This window comes from Stylophora pistillata, chromosome 3 (assembly GCF_964205215.1).
Source record: "Stylophora pistillata chromosome 3, jaStyPist1.2, whole genome shotgun sequence".
NCBI lineage: Eukaryota > Metazoa > Cnidaria > Anthozoa > Scleractinia > Pocilloporidae > Stylophora > Stylophora pistillata.
The window spans coordinates 20,802,501-20,822,105 of NC_142521.1; the positions used below are offsets into that span (position 1 = coordinate 20,802,501).

Consider the following 19,605-nt stretch of genomic DNA (forward strand, 5'->3'; position numbering starts at 1 on the left):
ATTGTCGTCGTCGACATTGACGAGGCCGTTTGAGAAGTAAACACCAAGAACTCTCATTTTAGTCACCCATTTGAGGCCATAGGGAGATTCAATTCTAGTTCGCCATTTTCCTAACCACATTGCTTCAGATTTGGACGTGTTCAGTTTAGCGCCAGATCCTTGTTCAAATTTTGATACGACTCGGAGAAGTGAAGAAAGAGATCTTTCGGATTTTAAGATGCAAGTAGCATCGTCAGCGTACTGGGATATTTTATATTGAAGGCCCCCTGCTCCGGGGAGCAGGAAACCTTCAATATCTTTACAATTACGGATTTGCGTTGATAATACTTCTGAAACTAGCACATAAAGGAGAGGAGATAATGGGCATCCCTGTCTCACCCCTCTCCTTAAGTGGACAGGGGGGGACAGGGAGCCATTAACAATGATTCTAGAGAAGGCTTTAGAATAAAATAGTTCGACCCACCCACAAAAGGAGGGGCCGAAACCAAATTTACGCAATACTCTCATCATGAATTCGTGGTCAACTCGGTCAAAAGCTTTTTCTTGATCTAAGGAAATGAGAATACCTGGTTCATTAGTTTTGTCAATCATGTCAAGGGCATCACGACGTAAGGCCAAATTTGAGAAGACCGCACGTTTGGTCTGAATGCACGATGAAGTTCATGACTTTTCAATCGTTCAGTGATGATTTTAGATGCTAACTTGTAGTCAGTGTTTAACAAGGAAATTAGGCGCCAATTTTTTGCGAGGCGTCGATCATCTTTTTTTTTGGACGAGTCGTAGGAGGCCCTCGTACTGGCTATCCGCGGGGGAACCAGCAAGAAAGACCTCGTTCAAAACAAAAAGGAGAGATTCGCTCAAATCGTTTCAAAAACACGAATAAAATTCTGTTGGAAGACCATCAGAACCGGGTGACTTGCCGGTCTGAAGGCCTTTCAATGCAGTAAGTAATTCATCATTAGAAAAAGGGCCTTCCGACATAGATTGCGCTCAAAGTCAGTCAGTGAAAATTCGAGGTCGTCAGTTATTTCAGTTGGAATTTGCATATTGAGAGGATTTTTGGTGAATAAATTCTTATAGAAATTGGTTAAAATGTTTTCAAGACCATTTTTGAATTCTGAGAACACCGTTCTCGTTCAAGAAAGATTCAAAACTATTCGTGTCAGCTCGTTTTTTCCCCAGACGGAAGAAATAGCGTGTTGGTTTCTCGCCTTCCTCGAACCATTGTGCTCGGGAGCGGACTTTAGCTCCTTCGGCTTCTTTCGAGATCAGAGTGGACAATTTGCTTTCCAAATCGCTAATTAAACCTGGGTTATTTAAGCTATTAAACTGTAACTTTTAGCACGGGTTAATTGCTTGGTAATTAGGATTCTTTTCGCATTTGCTGTTCTCTGTTTACGAATACAGTATGAAATACTTGTTTTGCGGATTTCAATGTTTAGAGCATCCCACCATTTGCGAAGGGAGACGAATTCGGGGATTTCAAGCTTAAAGTTGTTAATCGATTTTGACTTAATGTTTTTAAATTCTACATCTGAGAGTAAAGAGCTATTGAACTTCCAAATTCCAGGACCGTGGTTAGAAGGGTTAGTCGTTAGTTCAATTTTTTACAATCGGATAGTGCGTGTACGCATGGAAGAAAATTTCATTTCGTTACTGGGGTTAAGCCTTTAGCGATGAGAAAGCGGTCAATTCGATTCTAGATGCCTGCGTATGGTCTTTGTTAGACCAGGTGAAAGTTACTTAGCGCGTGTTGTTTTTGCGCCAAATGTCTGTAAGTGAGAAAACAGCACAAAGGGATGGCGGAACAATTTAGTTTATCTAGGACATTGTCCACACAATTAGAGTCTCCCCTGATCCCCTTGGGGGAGAAAGTAATTGTGTTGACGAGAGAAAAAGCTATTGCGGTCTGAGGTAGCATTGGGAGCGTAGATATTGACTAAATTAAGTTTAGAATGATAACATTCGATGAGTAAGCTCAATATTCTTCCGTCTGAGTCAGTCAAAAAACGAATAATTTTGCCTGGGAAGTTTAAAGAAAAAAGAATGGCGACGCCAGCGGACTTGCCTGTTCCGAAGGACCACAGACATTTGCCCCGCCAGAGTTTTTCGAATTCCTCTGCCTGCTTTTTGCAAAAAACGTGCGTTTCTTGTAAAAGAATGATATCACAATTCAAATGACCTAATTCTTGAATAATTTTCCCGTTTTTGCTGGAGGACCCGATTCCTTGCACATTTAAAGATGTTATTTTGAGCCTACTCATTGAGATGAATTAAAAACTTAATATCTATACCTCCTCTTGTATCTAACCCTATGCCATCCATCGTCGGTTTCGCTGTCTGAATAATCGCGGCAGGAAGATCTGTCGCGATCATCTCGGCGGTGGTACTCCCGATCGTCTCTATCTCTTCTTCGTTCATCCCGTTCGTCCCGTCGCTCGTCTCTTCGCTCTTCTCTCTTTCCTTGATCTCTTCTTTTCTCGTCTTCGTTTCCCCTTGTGCTCTCTCTATTTCTGTCTTCATTCTTCTTTTGTTGTTGTTGCCGTTCCTGTTGTTGCCGTTGTTGCTTCTGCTGTTGCCGTTGTTGTTGTTGTTGTTCTTGCTTTCGTTTTTCCTCCTTTTCCCGTTGTTCTTTCGCTCGTCTGGCCCGCTCTTCCCTCTCCTGCTTTTTGTCCTCCTCAGTTTTCGCTTATGGTGAAGGTGGGGGGTCGACATTGGCACTAAATAAAACATAAGGGCAGCTCTATAACTCGTGGTCGTTGGCCAAACAAACAGTGCACTTAGTCGGTTCACTACACTCTCTAGCACGATGACCAGTGCGCTCGCAGTTAAAACAGCGCACCGAAGAGCACTCCCTGTCCATGTGGTCGTCAGCGCCACAGTTTCTACAAGTCTTTGGTTGACTAGGGTACCATATCCGGATTATTTCACCTGCCACGCTGATGACAGATGGAATGGCACGGTTAATTGACATTCTGGCGGTTCTTACCCCGTTGTGGATGTGCTGCGCTATTTTATCTCGGCGAAAACTTAACAGCTGGCCATAGTGGCTCAAACGGCCGATTAAAGCCGTATCGGGAAGCTCGGCGGGCGCTTCATAAATTTTGACCAATATCAACCGGTTCTCACAGTCGCCGAGAAAAACCTTTAACCCACAGATTTCCATGTGCGAAACATCGAGTGCAGCCTCTTTTGCCGCACGGGTCGTGAAAGAGACGATCCACGATTTGTTTGAAGTCTTCCTTTGGATGCAGGTTATAGTATCTATATCTATGCCAGCGGCATCGAAGGCTTCTAAAATGACTTGTGAGGTGACTATTGTGTCAATACTGAAGTAGACCGAACGGTCTTCGACGATGGATGCCCTGGGAGAATTCATAAATGGGACGCCCGTGAATTTTACACCTTTGCTCTCTAAATTCTTGAGAACATCTGGGATTTGCACTTCGGGCATGGCACTCACGACGCAGTAGTGTCGGATTCGGCACCGGTACTTGTCAATTGGTTGCTATTCTGACTTTCCATTTCGATATTGCTAAATTACAATACGGAAAGAAGCACTTTTCAAGGTCGAGAAGCTTTTAACTGTTTCGGCCTTCCGGACCTCATTAGTGCAGTGCTGATGCTAGGATGGGGGAGAACCGATATGGATCCCCAAACGATCCCACGCTTTTAGTATCGCCTAAGCCATGCCAGAGTGCTCAAACTAGAAGAGCCTAGTGAGCTATGCACAATGCTAGCGGCGATGACTCATCCCACAGTGGATATGAAAGCAGAGCTTTATATGCCAAAGAGCTAAATATATATATATATATATATATATATATATATATATATATGTGTGTGTGTGCTTCTTTCAAACTGAAATGCATCATGCGAATTATTAAGATCTCACCATTTCATTGATGGCATCCAATAAATCGTCTACGTTTTTCTTTGCTTGATAGTGGCAATCCATGAAAAGCCTTAACCGCTCGATTAGTGGTTGTATTTCTTCCGGCAACCCTTGCGAAGGTTGCTTCATTCCCCTGATCTGGCTCTGTAAGTGTTTCGTCTGCGCCAAACAAGAAACATAATGACCTAAAAGCGAGAAGATATCACTAATCGTTTGACTCGAACACTTGCTTCTTCAAACAAATTTCTCAGATTTTGTAACGCTTCCTCTTGTTGGGAAACAAGTCGTAGCTCGTCGTTTATATTTAAGTAAGCATTTCACTGTACGAGATCCGGTATGTCACTTAAGAATGTTTCACCCAACATTGTGTGGACGTCCTACAATATAGTCGAAACAAACTCCCAATAATCGAGAAGTATTCGCCATAGATGAAGTCGGGGGGGATCATTTGACAATATTATTTCACTAGAGGCGGATTAACACAGTTGGGTTACTTCATAGCTGAACAAGAGAGGAATCGTTAATCAACGTACTCCATATCTGGTGTAGAGAAAGATATTTTATCATCGATTCTTCTCAGCTGAAAAAGGAACTTAATTGAACGATTGCTGCTGACTTCAGTTTGAATAGTTACTTGTGATCAGCTGATAGCCCTTTGCAAACTTACTAGGTGAGTTTTGTACCTGTTTGGGTTCTTTACATGAAATATGCGACATGTGCGCTAAAGTACTTATTTAGCAAAGCTCAGTATAAGCGTAATATTTGTTATAACCAAGAACGGAAATAACACAGACGAGAAACGAAGGGAGAAAGCAATTCGCAAGGATCAACGCTGCCTTCAACAGAGACCAATATATCATAGAAGAGAAACGAGGTAAAAACATTCGTGAAGTAACAGTTTTCTTGTAGTTACATTGTCGTGAATAATGAGAACTCTTCGTGGCATTTGTGTTTCTACCAGTCAGTTAGAGACCTTTTTATCTCGTGGTCGACTTCCCAGAAAGTTAAGGTCTCATGATTGTCTTTTGTTCATTTCATCAAATCGGTTCCTTAGTTACAGAGAAGAACCTTAACAAACTCAGACTATTTCACAAACCTAAGAGTAGAAATCCACTCTGAGTTCTGTACAGTAACACATCAAACCAAACCCGTCTTGGCAGCTTTCTCGTGGTAGCATTGATATCAATATTTTTATTTACACGATAACCGATTTCTCAAGTTCAGGAGAACGGTCAAGCAAGCCATTTTGGCCAAAGGTTGCGACAATTAAAAGATTCAGCGGCATAAATGCTAAGTGGCTACTTCATTTGCCTTCGAAGATAAAAGCATGTTATGTCTTCAGACTTCCAAGTGAAAAGCAAGAACAAAGTTAAAGCACAGTCACAATTCGAAAACCTACACTACTATCAAATTTAGGACCAAATATGAGCTAGTAATTTGTAGTGAATAGAGAAAATCCTTGACAGAAATAATAACGCTAAACCTTTTGACCTCCAAATATTCTTTACCTCACTTCAAAATGAAGAACTTCTTTGCCTAAAAGAGTTTGATAGACATCAGGCGGCAATGATGATAAAATTTGTACGTGTCGGCTCGATTTTGTTACCTGGGTGTTTCAGTGTCTTTAAACCCGAAGGCGCGCTATAAAAGGAGGCTTAGGTCCCACTGGACCATTTGTCAATCAACCGTCGTGTGATGTAGAACTCTTAGAATCAAGTCAGCTTGAGCTACAGCTACTCCAAAGCAGTGAACAGCGGGCGCATTCCTCAAAACTATTTTATGTCTTCATCACAATACAAGAATTTTTGAGACTTGTATTTCCTTTCTCCAATGGAAACTATCTTTATTTGTGGCGGTAAATTTATGATCGAAGTAGGTGGTTCGCACGTTATCTCATGCCACCATGCTGATGGAAGTAAACAATAGATATCTCATTAGCTCCTTTTGTTTGTCTACCAGCATTTAAATTTAACCCGTACACGTCAACGATGAGTGAGAAATGAGCCTAGGTCTTCCCAGGGAAGACTTCCTTATATAGCGCGCCTTCGTGTTTAAGTAAGCCCTAGATTATCAGCTTTTTTCTCATCTTCTACCAAATACTTTAAAGACATGCATATCATAAGGTTTATTTCTCCATGATACCACTGTACTGTCAGCAAATAAAACTTGTGAATTTCTGATATGATTCACATTTGTCGAGAACGACCAGCCGGCTCGAGAATCAGACACGCGATAATATGCACTCAATAAATTCACCGCGAATCTCTTCTGTTCCCGTCAGTCTTTTCGGTGAGAATTTCCCACAAATTCGAAGACATCAAATGCTAAAGCACAATTTAAATCTTTGCTCCTGCCAACGTTAGGGAACAAATGTAGGCTAGTAATATGTAGTAAATAGGGAAAATTATCGATAGAAATAAGGATGCTAAACCTTTGAGCTGTATACATACTGTATTCGTTCGCTGTTACTAGAAAATAGCATCTGTCACGGCCGTTCTACCACAGATAAATTGTATATCAGTGTTTCTCTTCATTCTGGTATTTTATGACAACCCGCTGTTTACGAAATATATCATCAATACGTAGCTACATTTGCAAATGTTTATGCTTTCTAGATCATAGTGGAATTTCTGAGAATCAAGCAGACGATAACACTAAAAAAAAAAATAAAAATAACTGCGAATCTCCACGGTTCAGCCTTTTCAGAGAGAATTCCAAGAAATTCAGAAAAGTGTCAGATGCAGAGGCACATGGGGGCCAGTAATTTCATGGAATTCATCATCGTCAAGTTGCCACCATTCATGGCGAGACTCAAAACAATGACTTAACGATTTAGCGAGTGAAGCGAAGGGGAGTTACTTTCGATTATATATTGCCAAGAAACAAGTTCGTCATGATAATGTATAATAACAATGGACTCAATTGAAATGGGTTTTAAACAAGCTAAGCGCACATAACCTACACCATAATTATTTTGCCTCCCTGAGGAGATCTTTCACTACAAAGACAATATGTTGCTGTTCACTACGATGCTGAGCAAAATATTTCATTGCTTAAGCTATTGGTTTACACGTTAGAATGAGAAAAACAAATTTACTTTAATTTACTTACTTGGCAAAGCTCAGTTCAAGTGATATTTGTGCCTCAAAAACAACCCCAAATAACGCAGACGAGCATCGGGAGCTACAGCGATCCACAGAGACTTGCGCCGCTTTCAATAAGGCCTATATATTGCGGTCGGTTGAGTTCTAACGAGCAACAAATGTAAACACTTGTGAACTAACAGATCTTTTGTTGTTCAATTGTCGTGAAAAGTGAATATTCGTCATACCAATCCATGGTATTTACACAAGGCGATATGACCTCTTACTGTCGTGTCTGAGTTCCAAGAAAACAGCATGCTCCACACAAACCAAGGTATTTCTCTTACGATTATCTTTTGTTCATTTCGGGGAAACGGTTCCATAGTCAGAAGAATGAGATAAAAAAAACTCGGAATATCTCGCAAGCAGTAGATATGAGAGGTCAAGCACTGTGGATTCATTTTAGTGGCTATAAATGATATCAAAGCAAACCCATCTCAACAGCTTCACGGCAGTTCCGATAGCATGGATATCAGTGTTTCCCTTTACCTGTCTGTCAGTGAAATCATTAAAGGTACGATAAATATTCGCCCTTTACGAGAAAATGATATCTCTTGGGCAATTCAATGTACACAGAAATTGCATCAGTTAGGAGATATAACTGCAAAATTAGTAATGTACTTCATTTTTCTTCGCCCTGTACTCCATGGTATACCATACCGCACACTTTTCAAGTGAACAACAAGATTTAAAGTGCACCCCTAGATTAATGTTTACATGTATTAAATTAAGGACCAAAGATGAGCTAAATCTTCAAGGTGAAGAAAGAGAATTCATGACGGAAACGGTAATACTATACCAACTGACCTCTGAAAATAATTTTATATTCGCTTTCCTAGAAGATAACATCCTTTGTAAGAATGGCCAGATGCTTGGCGTTAGTTTCGTTGGAGAAGCTCTGAAATGGTCTACAACGAAACTTAGCAGAGAGGCACTAAGTAGGAGTCATTTCAGTGTGACCGTATTACATTAAATCCCTGCAAGCACTACACTGTCGTGCTGAAAGGTTAATTTTTAATTTTCCACGAGACACACCATCAGATGTACTCATGGAAGTCACTCAACGGGACTTGATTTATGATATGTATAAACGAAGTCTTGTCATATATGGTAAGCGATAATACTCCCTCGATGATTTCGAGAACCCTGACGAGATTTCCAACGCTTTTAACGAACAATTTATTTACTATTGGGTCCAGACTAGCCCGCGAAATACCTTTAACTTCGGAAGAGGAGTCTATTTATTTAAAAGATACTTCTGAAAATTACAAAAACATTTGTTTTCGCTCAACTATTACCAGTGATATCTTTACCCATATAAATAGGTTGTCAAAAACTAAAGCTACATACTTAGACAATAGCTCTGCCAGGTTGATTCGTGAGTGTGCTGATATTATTTCATGCCCGTCATGCGACCTATTTCATAACTCCCTGATGTCTGGCATATTTCCTGACGACCGGAAATGTGCCAGAGTGACCCCGTTGTTTCTAAACAGGGCGACTCATTTGATTTAAACAATTAACGACCTATCTCAGTAATTTCTGTAGTCGCTAAAGTGTTCGAGAGGATTATGTACGATCAGTTACACAACTTCTTAAATAGTGAAGAAATCATGATCATCTCTAAACAACAATCTGGTTTCCGGTCTCTACACCCAACTATTACTGCACTTCTAAAAGCCGCTGACACTGTTGATCATGGTTATATATTATTAACTAAAATGAATCGGTGCGGAATTCAAGGTAAAACTCTTGATCGGTTTAAATCGTATTTGACGAGTCGCACACAACGGTGCTTTAATAGTTAACGTTTGCCACTCTGACTTCACCACGCTAAAATGGGGTGTGCCACAGGGAACGATCCTCGGCCCTCTTTTAATTCTAAGATATATGAACGATTTGTCTAACCGTCTTTCGTTTAGCATACCCAGAAAGTATGCTGATGACACCCACATTACTTATGCTGGTACTGATTTGCATTTGATTCAGTAAAGTCTACCTCACGACCTTGAAAAGCTAAGCAAATGGTTTGTGTCTAACATACTTACCTTGAACGCTACAAAAACTGAATCTATGTTGATCGGCTCCAGACAAAGATTAAGTACTCTATCTGATACACTCGAACTCTCTATTGATATTGTTCCGACTAAACAAGTTTCCTTTATGAAATCACTTGGAATATGTATCGATTACAATTTAACTTGGCATTCCCACATTGATAAACTGTAATTGTAATTGGAGCCATAAAGCTACTTACCACATAGTTGCTCTGCGGTTTGAAGACAAAAGAAGCAGCCATTGTGCATTCTCGGCTACCGTGACCAGGCAGTAGTGATGATCGAATACGTTTTAAGGAAATTCTTTGTTGTCATCTAAAAGGTTACGATTTATGAACCAATCAAAATTGTATTAAATCAGTGTAAATTTTTCACGATATCGGTTCAATACGCGCTTAAGGGCAATAACTGCATCTTCCAAATAAAGTATTTCTAGGGCAAAATGTCTACATCCGTCTCTGAATACACCGAAAAGGCATATTACTTCAGTTTCCGTCTTTTTCTCAGAAACACTGATGAATAAAATTACATAATTCATGGTTATCTGTTTTCTGAACTGCCTAGTGAGTTTATTTCGCTACTCACTAAGAAAAAGAATCGAAAGATACAGAGCTCCCATTCGAAACCCAGAACCTTCCGGTAGTCTTAACCGCAAAGCCAGACAGAAATGACAAAGTCGATCGTTTCACATGGAATAACTTAGCAACAAGATGAATTGAACTGACAGTGCTCCTGCGTTAGAATCTTGTACACTGTTTCATAAACGTCTGACTGAAATTTCGTAGCGTTTTTTTCCTTCCCTTAAAACAGTATGCGCATTTCAATGTAATATCAAACGCTATTATTGAGTATAAGTCGCTAAAATAGTTTCTTTGGCGACCCCTTCAGCATTGTATGACTGTGGAAGTTTCTCTTGCTCGTGTGTTTGTACAACGAAATCCATCTCATCCTTGTCGAAGGGGGTATTACAAGATAATTTGGTTTATCAACTAAGCTAGAAGAGAGTGAGTGAATGGATTCACTCTGACGAAGGGCTAACGCTTGAAACTTCAGGGTCAGAAACTCTTTATGGTGGCCAATTTACATCATCAACTCAGTAGATGAAGCCAAATTATTTCCGAAACTTTTAAGTTCCTCTTAGACAAAAGTTCCTTAAAAACTCCATACAGTAAAAGCAGATATTTTCGAGCAAAAGGAATTGCCTGTTCTAAGTAAAACACACAACTGGGAAAGTCTAAGAGATTTATTTATTCCCCACAAAAGTTGTCGTTTATCCGAAATGGACCGCGGAGACAATCGGTTGAAGAAAGCAGTCATGGGACAAGACGTGGGAGTGAGGCATTTATGATGGGGGCCAAAGCTAACTGGTAAATCTAAAATGTTTTGGAATAGAAATAATCTTACGATTGTCTACATTGCCAAAGCAATGTGAACTTTAAGATTATATTTCTGATAAAAATTTTGAGTTGCCACTGTGCCTTGGTTAGGGTTAGACTAAAAAAATCCATCAACTTAGCGTGAAAACTGATATCATAAGTTCAAAAAAGTTTCAAATGCTTTATTTCAGACAAACATAATGACAACATAGCTTCTTTAATTGGAAATTAAAATCATTCTACCTTAAGTTCATAGAAGTGCGATATCATAACAAAGTAATGTAGTATTATTTAACTTACTATACGTCAGTCCTTGATCGATTTACACGGTACAATATTTGCTTACCAGCATTAAAAGGTGTTCTTAAAATTAACATCGACTATAGCAAAGGTACAAAAGCCGTTCAAAACAAAAACGTTTCAAGAAATTTCTAAAATTCTGTGTTTGTGAAAATCTAGTAGTATAGAACAATTTTATACGATTTTTAAAGATGAATGCAACTTTTCGTGAACGAGGAGCAACAGGAGCCAAAACAAATAAAGGAAAACAAAAATCGCACGCTGTAAATTGGTCTTGACACTTCTTTTTTACTAACCTTGTATAAACGGTGTACTGATATCCATATAAGATATATTAAGTATACTACTATTTAAATTTACTTCGAGAGAAATTGTAACCACGTACTATAGAAATATATACGGCAACCAAGAAAACTTCTTGAATTAGAAATTATTCAAACCAGCCCCAAGATCGAAACATCAATTCTCCGTTTTTGATTTCCGCCTTTGATTTGCTTTTGTTTTGTTTTGTTTTTGATTTCCACTCCATTTGTCATTTGTTTAAAGATATTTTTATAGATGCCGTGAAAAAATTTTTCATCCATCTTGGAACTGGGAGGTCGAGAAGTTAACTTAGTCACGTCTTTTTACTTTCACAGACGTTAAATGACATTAAAATATAAACGTGTCCATTCTATAAGGTTTGAGCTTATATTATGTCAATATAAATGATATATGTGATAGACACCATACTTTCTTAATCACATGATAACTTGAATATATTCGTTATATGCACGATAAACCCTGATCCCTTCGCTGGAAGACCTAAACCCTAGCTAAACTTTTTTTGCATGCTAGCAATTATGACATTGGTAATAAGAACACTATCCCTTTGAGGTAGATAAAGAAAATTTAGTCTCAGCTTCTGCTACCTTCCCCTATGTACGTGTACACTTAGCCTAAAAATAATTATCTAAATCTAAGTTTCGTGGTCCTATTCGGTTATTAATTTCACCTATCACTCCATCATTTGCAACAGCCGGGAAAGGATTTTGTCTTACTAAACGTACTTAATCCTTTCGCTAGAAATTCTAGAATCTCTTCACCAAATAAGATGCGTCAATAGCCTCCTACAACCCTCAATTTTCAACATTTCTTTTACTTCCCTCGCAGGCACGGCAAAAACTTTCAGCCTTAACTTTGACATTATGATAAGTTGGTTCATTGACATTTCTGTCATTTTTCGTTTTTATTCCGATATAATTTCCCGTTATATTCCATTAAAATTTTTGTATTTTTATGGCCCTCAGAAGGATAATCCTCGAGAAATATTAATTTTCGTTTAATCGATTATCAGCGTCTACGTTTATTTGTTGTTCGATCACTTTCATTAATCTTTAATCCTTATTCATCAAAGCGGCTCTTACAAAAAGGTAAACGAAAGCAGATTTGGTAAAGTTAACGGTTGGTATTGAGAGAGCAGGGGAGCGCTGTAGATTCAGCCAGCTTTAGAAATGTATAACTAATAGCAAGCTGAGTGCTTGCTCTTTTCACCTTGTCAAAGCCATTTACCGAATGTACATTTTGATTTGGTTTGAAAAGATTTTGCTTTGATTAAGCTTTAACTCCTCATCTCCTAATTCATTAGCTATAGATTATGAGGTCACGCAAAGAAAACTATCAATCGGCCTTTTTACATTCCGTAACTACGATAAATTTGCTGACTTTCCCTAACAAAACATGAGTAATTGCAGTGAATCGATAATAATTTGTCGCAAAGATTCATCTTGGTTAACCATCTTTTCAACACCAAGCAAACGCAGGTGACAGAGACTGCGCCTCCACAGAGGAGGGCTTTAAAAGCATCCTGGGTGATGAAAGGTAAGAGAGTATAAATCAGAATAGCCAAGGCAACACTGGTAGCACTAGTGCTTGATTAGTTGTTCTAATATTATTTACAAATACTCAGATTGGCAGAGATCAACCGAGTGGGTTGAAAAATGAATTCAAGAAATTTGAAGTGAAATTTGAAATTAAACGTTTTAGGCTTAAACGAAACGAGGCTTTAGATTATACAGTCACGATGATAAGTTTCGAGAAAAATCTAGAATTGAACGCTAGGCTTTCCAGAAAATTACAAAAAGATTGAACGCTGCGAAAGAGGAAAGCCGGAAGACCATTAAAATAAGTAATTCTTACTTTGACAAGAACCACTGGCGTGAATTTTTCTAGATATATCTGATATCTCATAAGGATTACTTTATTAGGAGTCAAGCCACTGAGGCCATGGGCTCCACCAACAAGTTAACTTAACTTAGGGCCAAAAAAAATTAATTATCGTTGTAACATAGCTGGTAAACTAGTTTTCATGACTTAAAAAGTGAACAATTGCCGCGAACAAAAGCTCTTTTCGATCTGAATTTCCATTTGGATGCTACCCTATAGATCTCAAAGAGAGACACCGAAATATAAATTTAAGAGTTATTTTCTTGATTCTCAAATTTTCTTTTTCTATCGGTAAGTTTTTAAATGTCAAATTTGGCCCGGCTATTAAGGTTTCACACCTCTTAGCATTGCCTAAAAACTTAGGATGACTGTAGATATATTTTTTCTAATAATATTTCACGTTTACATGACATCTTGTCGTAATCGTGCTTAATTTCGTCTATCTCTTTTTTAAATTCTTGATACCTTTGGTTAACCTTTTGTTCCTCTTTCCAATAGCAGTATTTTTGTTTCAATTTAAGGCCAAGAACAGAGGCGCAAGCCCCACTTACAGTAACACCACCACCGATCGAAGCACCAGCAGCACTTGCTTTCAGTCCAATCCCCACTCCAAATATTCCACCAAGACCAAAACCGACTGCTGCAGCTCCACCTGACAATCCTAGACGGATAGCAATGAAACAAACAAATTCAGACTCTGGTAAAAAAAATTGATCCAGCGCGGTTTTCATTTACAGCGCTTTCAGAACTCATATTATTGATGGTGAGTCTGAGCGGCCGTCGAGAGACTAGCTAACACAACTTGAACTTGAACAAGCCTGGATTCCCGAGAAAATATAAATTGTTAACAAACTGTGAAAACTGCTTCACTATTGTTAATGGTTCTGAATTCTCTAAGAAACAATCTACTACTGCTTCTTAAACCTCACAGAAAAGATTCGGTTCCATACAAGCCCGTTTTCAGTCTAGAAGGTGAAGCTAAAGCCGAGCCAAATTTAAGAAAGATGGCTCATTTAATTCTCTAATTCGCCATGTAATTAAATACTAAGTATTGTCTTATCCAATATCCCAACGTTATTCGCAACGCAGCACTGTAAAGAGTTAAGAAATGATGAAATAAAGCTTGGATCTAAGGCCTAAGAGGAATTCTTCTCCGAGATTATTGTTTTCTTCAAAAAAAAAAATTAATTTTCCCTTGCTAACGATGAAAAATATGGGAGAGTGTTTTCTGCTTACCTACGACAGCCAAAACGCAAGTTAGTGTCCATTTGGCCCTTCTACTTTCTCTTTCCTGGTAAGCTTTGATGTCTCGGTCAAACTCAGAGAGGACGCTTTCTGTCTTGCTTATGAGATTACCCCATATCTTCAGCGCTGCATCCAAATCAAGCTTTTTGTTTCTGATTTGTTTAAGATCTCTCTCCGAAAAAGAACCAAATGAATCCATTCTTTCGTTTATCTATAATGGGAGTATCGCAAGTGGATGGATCTATGCATATATATATATTATTTTTTTCAAATAACTTTGAATGTAACCGTTTATCAGGCAGTTACCTGATGATTGCTCCTGATGGAACATGAAACACTGTGTAGCAATTAAATGTCTTGGACCAAATAACCCAATTCGTCGCTGATAATATTATATATATATATATATATATATATATATATATATATATATATTTGTTGAATCTAAATCATTTCACAACTTTCAGACGGACAAAAATTACACCAATCACTCTAGACTTTCCTGTGATTCTAAAAAAGTTATTTACTTGGCTTCCTGCAAGAAATGTCGCCTGCAATACGTGGGATCTACTACTACAGACTTTAAAGTGAGATTTCGAAATCACAAATCTGCTATGCTCGCAAACAAAACAACTTGAGAAGTAGCGATACACTTTAACAAAACCCCACACACCTAGTGGGGTTTTGTTAAAGTGTATCGCTATATGTTAAATTGTTTGTTAAATTATTTGTTATGTATATTGTTAAAGTGATTAAAAGCCTATCAATCTCTATAGAGTCCCTAGTGGCTCTATAGAGATCGATAGGCTTTTAATCACAAAAGAGGCTTGTTGGAGTGCTCAGATGTTCTCTTTGGTACCCCATGGTTTGAATAAAAGATAGGAATTTCATTCGAAAAGTAGAATTTGCTATAATTAATTTTTCACCTTATATTAGGCGCTACTAATTGATCGTTCGAAGGCCCTTTTCTTGGATTTTGTCGGCCCTTTAGGTGTGGATTGGACTCAGAGGCCCTGCCAAGGGATCTTATTATGATTATTATCATTTATGGGCCCCCCCAGGGATTTTGTTGCTAATTTGCGCTTTCGGGCTCCAAAAGCCTTGTTTTGGGATTTTGTTACGGTTTACAGTTGTAGTTAAAAGTGGGCCTTCCCTTTTTTAATGCTTGCCGCATTGCTTCTTTGCAATTGGTTACGCCACTCATTTTAACATATTTAGTTTTCTTATCTCTTAGTTTTTAGGGTTTGTTTCTTGTATTTTGTCCATTGCTTTCTTTGTAATTAGGTTTTTTGTTATCTTTTTATTAGCACCAGTTCATTAGTCGTTATCTGTAATTACGTCATCATTAGCACTTCGATCCTATTTACTTCTCTCTTTTTATTTCAAAAGTTGCAAATAACTGAAGAAGGTCTCTGACCGAAATGTTTTTTATTAAAATTTTTGTTTTTTTTACGTCAGAAGTTGTCCATCGCAATTTTTAAACTTTCTACGTTCGTGTTTGCTGTGAGGTTTGGACTGCGAATCTTTATTGTTCCTCCTAGCGCGGTGCACCTTTATTGGCCTGAGAGCTCCACTAACGACTTGTGATATATATATATATATATATATATATATATATATATAACTAACTGCAGACAGTACCGTTTCGGCCTTCTGGGCCTCATCAGTGCAGTGCTAATGCTAGGATGGGGGAGAACCGAGACGGTCACCCCAAACGACCCAATATATATATATATATATATCGGCGAAAATATATTCTCAAGTATTCTTAACGCTATTATCGGCGCGCGCACGGTTTTCAAGATTTGAATTTTTTAAACAAGGTCAAGTGATCACGTTGCTGAGTTGGAGTTAACCGTCACGATGCCTCAGTGTGTATGGAGTTTGACTGATGAGTGGATCAACTTTTGTTGGTCTACGAAACAGGCTGTATTAAAATCCATATGTGCGCAACTTGAGTAGTCCATTTGCTACTGTAATCGCTCTTTCATTGTTGAGCACTGTCCTGGATCCTACGTTGCCTATTTCGCTTATATATATATATATATATATATATATATATATATAACCAAAATAGCGGATTGAGATCGTCATCTACTAAAAAGTGCTCAATAGCAGGGCTAGAGCCATGGATAATAATACCTCAAGGTTTAGGTTACTTGAACTTTTACTGTAACAGTAAAAGTTCAAGTAACCTAAACCTTGAGGTATTATTATTATATATATATATATATATATATATATATATATATATATATAATATTATCAGCGACGAATTGGGTTATTTGGTCCGACATTTAATTGCTACTCAGAGTTTCATGCTCCATCAGGAGCAATCATCAGGTAAATGCCTGATAAATGGTTACATTCAAAGTTATTTGAAAAAAACCGTTACATTCAAAGTTTTGAAAAAACGTGTGGCGCACGCTACGTGCGGCGCGCGCCAATACTGTGATGACATTTTAAGCAGAAATTTCCAAGAGTGTCTACAGAACGATGCTAATTCATTTCGGTTGTTTAAGGTTGACATTTCGGGCTTACACAAAATAAAATACTTCTCCCACAAACACAAATTACAATTCTTGGTGACGTTTGAGTAAGATCTTGCCCGTTTTACTTTGGGCCATTTGAAGTTGTAGGCAATGTTTCGGTCTTTCAGGTTCCAAATATGCTTACTAAGCTCAGTTGCGTTTCTATAACGTTCATTACGGAATGAGCAAATGTGGTTTCGATATCCCAATTTGAATGGAGTATCAAAAAGTCCGATATACGTTTCCCTTGTTGCCTGCGTGGTTACTTCGGCTTGGTATACTATGTTCTCCACGCTGCAGTTGATAGTCGATAAGGAGCATTCCCGCGTAATAATTGGTTATATATATATACATAATAAAAAGGTACACCAAACGATGAGCTCCCAGTAGAAGGATCCATGGAGGATACTAGGATTTTTAGTTTTTAGTTTTTATGTAAATACGTTCCACCTGAAGAAGGCCGAAGGCCGAAACGTCGCCACATTAAAGTTGGAACAGTTAGGAGTTTACTTCATCTTTTTTCGTTTTACACTTACAATATATGTATGTATATATATATATATATATATATATATATATATATATATATACATATATATATATACATATGTAGTATAATTATGAAAAAAGAGGTTTCAATTACAAACAAAATAACACCTGTACGAGAAAAAGGGATAAGGATAGGAGCTAGACAAGTAACAATGCCTTTACCAAGCAAGAACGAATGAAATGGTCTAATCAATTGTTGTAGTTGATGCGATTTTTGGAGCGAAATTCACGTAATTTGTTAAGGCCATCCAGAATAAGCGTGAATAATTGTGTCATTCAACAGGCCTCTCTGGTAAGTAATATTTGGTCTAGATGTGTTTTTGTTCCGTTGATGAAAGCATCATGAGCATGATTAAAATCTTACCATTTTTTCAATGGATTTCAGTAACTCCTCCACCTCTTGCTTCGCTTGCTTGCAACGACCGATAAAAAGCTTTAACCTGCTCACTACTGGTTGTATCTCTCCGGGCTGCCCTTCTGAAGACTCATCCATCTTCTCAGCCTCGCTCTGTAAGTGTGTCGTCTTTGCCAAACGGGTAATATAGCCAGTTAGAAGAGCAGAAGTTAAGCCAGAGATTATTTCTTGGACTTGAACCGTTCCGCATCCTTCATTAACCAATTTTTCCAGTTTATGTATTGTTTTCTCAAGTTGAGATACAAATTGTAGCTCCATGCTTATGTCTACGCCAGTTTGTTCCAACACAAGTTTCTCTACGGCCCTTATGCAAGTTTGAAGTCTAGTTTCATCGAACATTGTGTGGACGTCCTGCAATATAATCAAAACAAACCTTCATTAACTGACAAGCAGTCGCCTTAGGCGAAGTAAATATTGTCGAATGATCTCTGGACGAAGCCGAGGTGGATCATCGTTGGAGAATGATTTTAGAGCTGAGCGACAGAGAAATCGGTAATCAACTTATTCCATTACTGGTTTAGAAAAAGGAATTTTACTATCGATTCCTTTCAGCCGCGAAAGGAATGTAATTGAACGATTCCTGCCGACTTTCATTTAAATAGTTATTTGTGATCAGCTGATAGCCCTTTGCAAACTTACAAGCTGATTTTTACGCCTTTTTGGGTGCTATCTTAACTGTAATCGTAACTTTATACTGGCACTGGGGTTAACCGACCAGCGACAAAGGGCGAAAAATATAACTGAAAACCGACAAACTCAAAGAAAAAAAAAAAGGATGGAATAGAGACAAGTAAATGCCAATCCACAACTGACATTGTCGATATTTGTATTCAGAAAGGAGAACATTCTTGCATATGCAGTAGGCACTATATAAATAAGTTTCCGTTTATCGTAGAATTTCCTGTCATCAAACTCAATTTACGGCCGAGTAAGAGCACGGGTTCGGTTCTAGAATTACCAGACGAATATAAATAATTAACTTGCACCTTTAACCTTTAATTGAGATTTACCGACTGACGACTAAGATCGAAGAATTAAACCGACAACCGACAAAGTAATGAAATTTTAACCGACAACCGACATAAGGATCCCCCCTCCCCTCCTTATACAGACAAAGCTATAATACATGGATCATGTGATTCGTTGGCAGAGAATCTGATGACCTCATGACTGATCAATTCTTACTGATTACTTGCCCAAAAATAGTACAACAAAAAAATCGGCTTATGCACACTGGATCTCGTCTTAATTATGTCTCCTAATTTTCGTATGTTTCTTTTAATAATTTCACAAATAAAGGATCTCCAAATCGACTGACGAAACTCTGCGTAGTGTAACGGACATGCAGTGGGCCGCTGTCAAAAAACAGAGAAAGATCTTAAGCCGTTAAAATTGCCCCAAAAATTGCAGTTTAGGAATTACGTACTCATTTCTAACTAGCATTTGATAACTTTGCAAGAAGAAAGCTAAGAAAACGATCTTGCAGTTTGATGAATCCTGATTGAGTTAGGTAAAGAATGCATTTTGTTACGCATTGCGTCCATTTAGATCAAACTGGTCACTTTCTTTAAATCGATAAACGAATGTTCAGACTGTGATGAAGTCCCAGCCGGCGAATAAAGAAATTCTTCATGCGATTGAACACACGGAATTCAAATTCGGTAGAGGAGTATCTTTTAGATGACGACATCCATCACGACACTCCTTTCATACCAGCACTGGCACACTAGCGCTCCAGGAAAATTAAGTCGTGTTCCGAACTATGCGATCAAATTCTATAGGTGAACTCACCTTAAGGCTAGTTATAATCTCTCGTGATTTGCTGTTGTTCTCTGCGATCAAGAGAAAGCGATTTCTCGTCTCTAGATTGGCAAGTGCGCCCCACCTTC

General features: G+C 38.3%; 2 protein-coding genes and 1 pseudogene across 4 annotated transcripts in view; all 3 read right to left on the reverse strand.

Moving 5' to 3' along the window:
- The window catches only part of LOC111345622 (uncharacterized), a 24,092-nt gene extending 16,420 nt beyond the window's left edge, over nucleotides 1-7,672 (reverse strand). For 2 of the 3 annotated variants that reach the window (XM_088754815.1, XM_088754814.1), the window contains exons 1-2: nucleotides 7,007-7,663; nucleotides 3,896-4,080 (exon numbers count right to left, since the gene is read on the reverse strand). The gene's annotated coding sequence lies outside the window, so the exon portion shown is untranslated. Of the gene's footprint in view, nucleotides 1-3,895; nucleotides 4,081-7,006 lie in introns of all 3 variants that reach the window. The other variant, XR_015999177.1, reaches the window with a different exon arrangement.
- Nucleotides 2,278-3,084, reverse strand: LOC148734996 (uncharacterized; annotated as a pseudogene).
- A 2,953-nt stretch (nucleotides 7,673-10,625) lies between the features above and the next one.
- Nucleotides 10,626-19,605, reverse strand: LOC148734997 (uncharacterized). The gene is made up of 5 exons (XM_088755277.1): nucleotides 19,508-19,605; nucleotides 17,666-18,067; nucleotides 14,213-14,432; nucleotides 13,528-13,637; nucleotides 10,626-12,617 (listed from the first exon to the last, which is right to left on the reverse strand). Exons 2-5 carry the CDS (start codon nucleotides 18,053-18,055, stop codon nucleotides 12,444-12,446), a joined length of 894 nt encoding a protein of 297 aa, XP_088611403.1. The 5' UTR covers nucleotides 18,056-18,067; nucleotides 19,508-19,605; the 3' UTR covers nucleotides 10,626-12,443.

Excerpts from the sequence above, each read along its gene's own strand:
- LOC148734997 (XM_088755277.1), bottom strand. The coding sequence starts at position 18,055 with ATGTTCGATGAAACTAGACTTCAAACTTGCATAAGGGCCGTAGAGAAA. Across the intron at positions 14,433-17,665 it reads TGAAATCCATTGAAAAAATG|ATAAACGAAAGAATGGATTC; the intron begins GTAAGATTTTAA and ends CTCCCATTATAG. Across the intron at positions 13,638-14,212 it reads TTGCGTTTTGGCTGTCGTAG|GATTGTCAGGTGGAGCTGCA; the intron begins GTAAGCAGAAAA and ends CTATCCGTCTAG.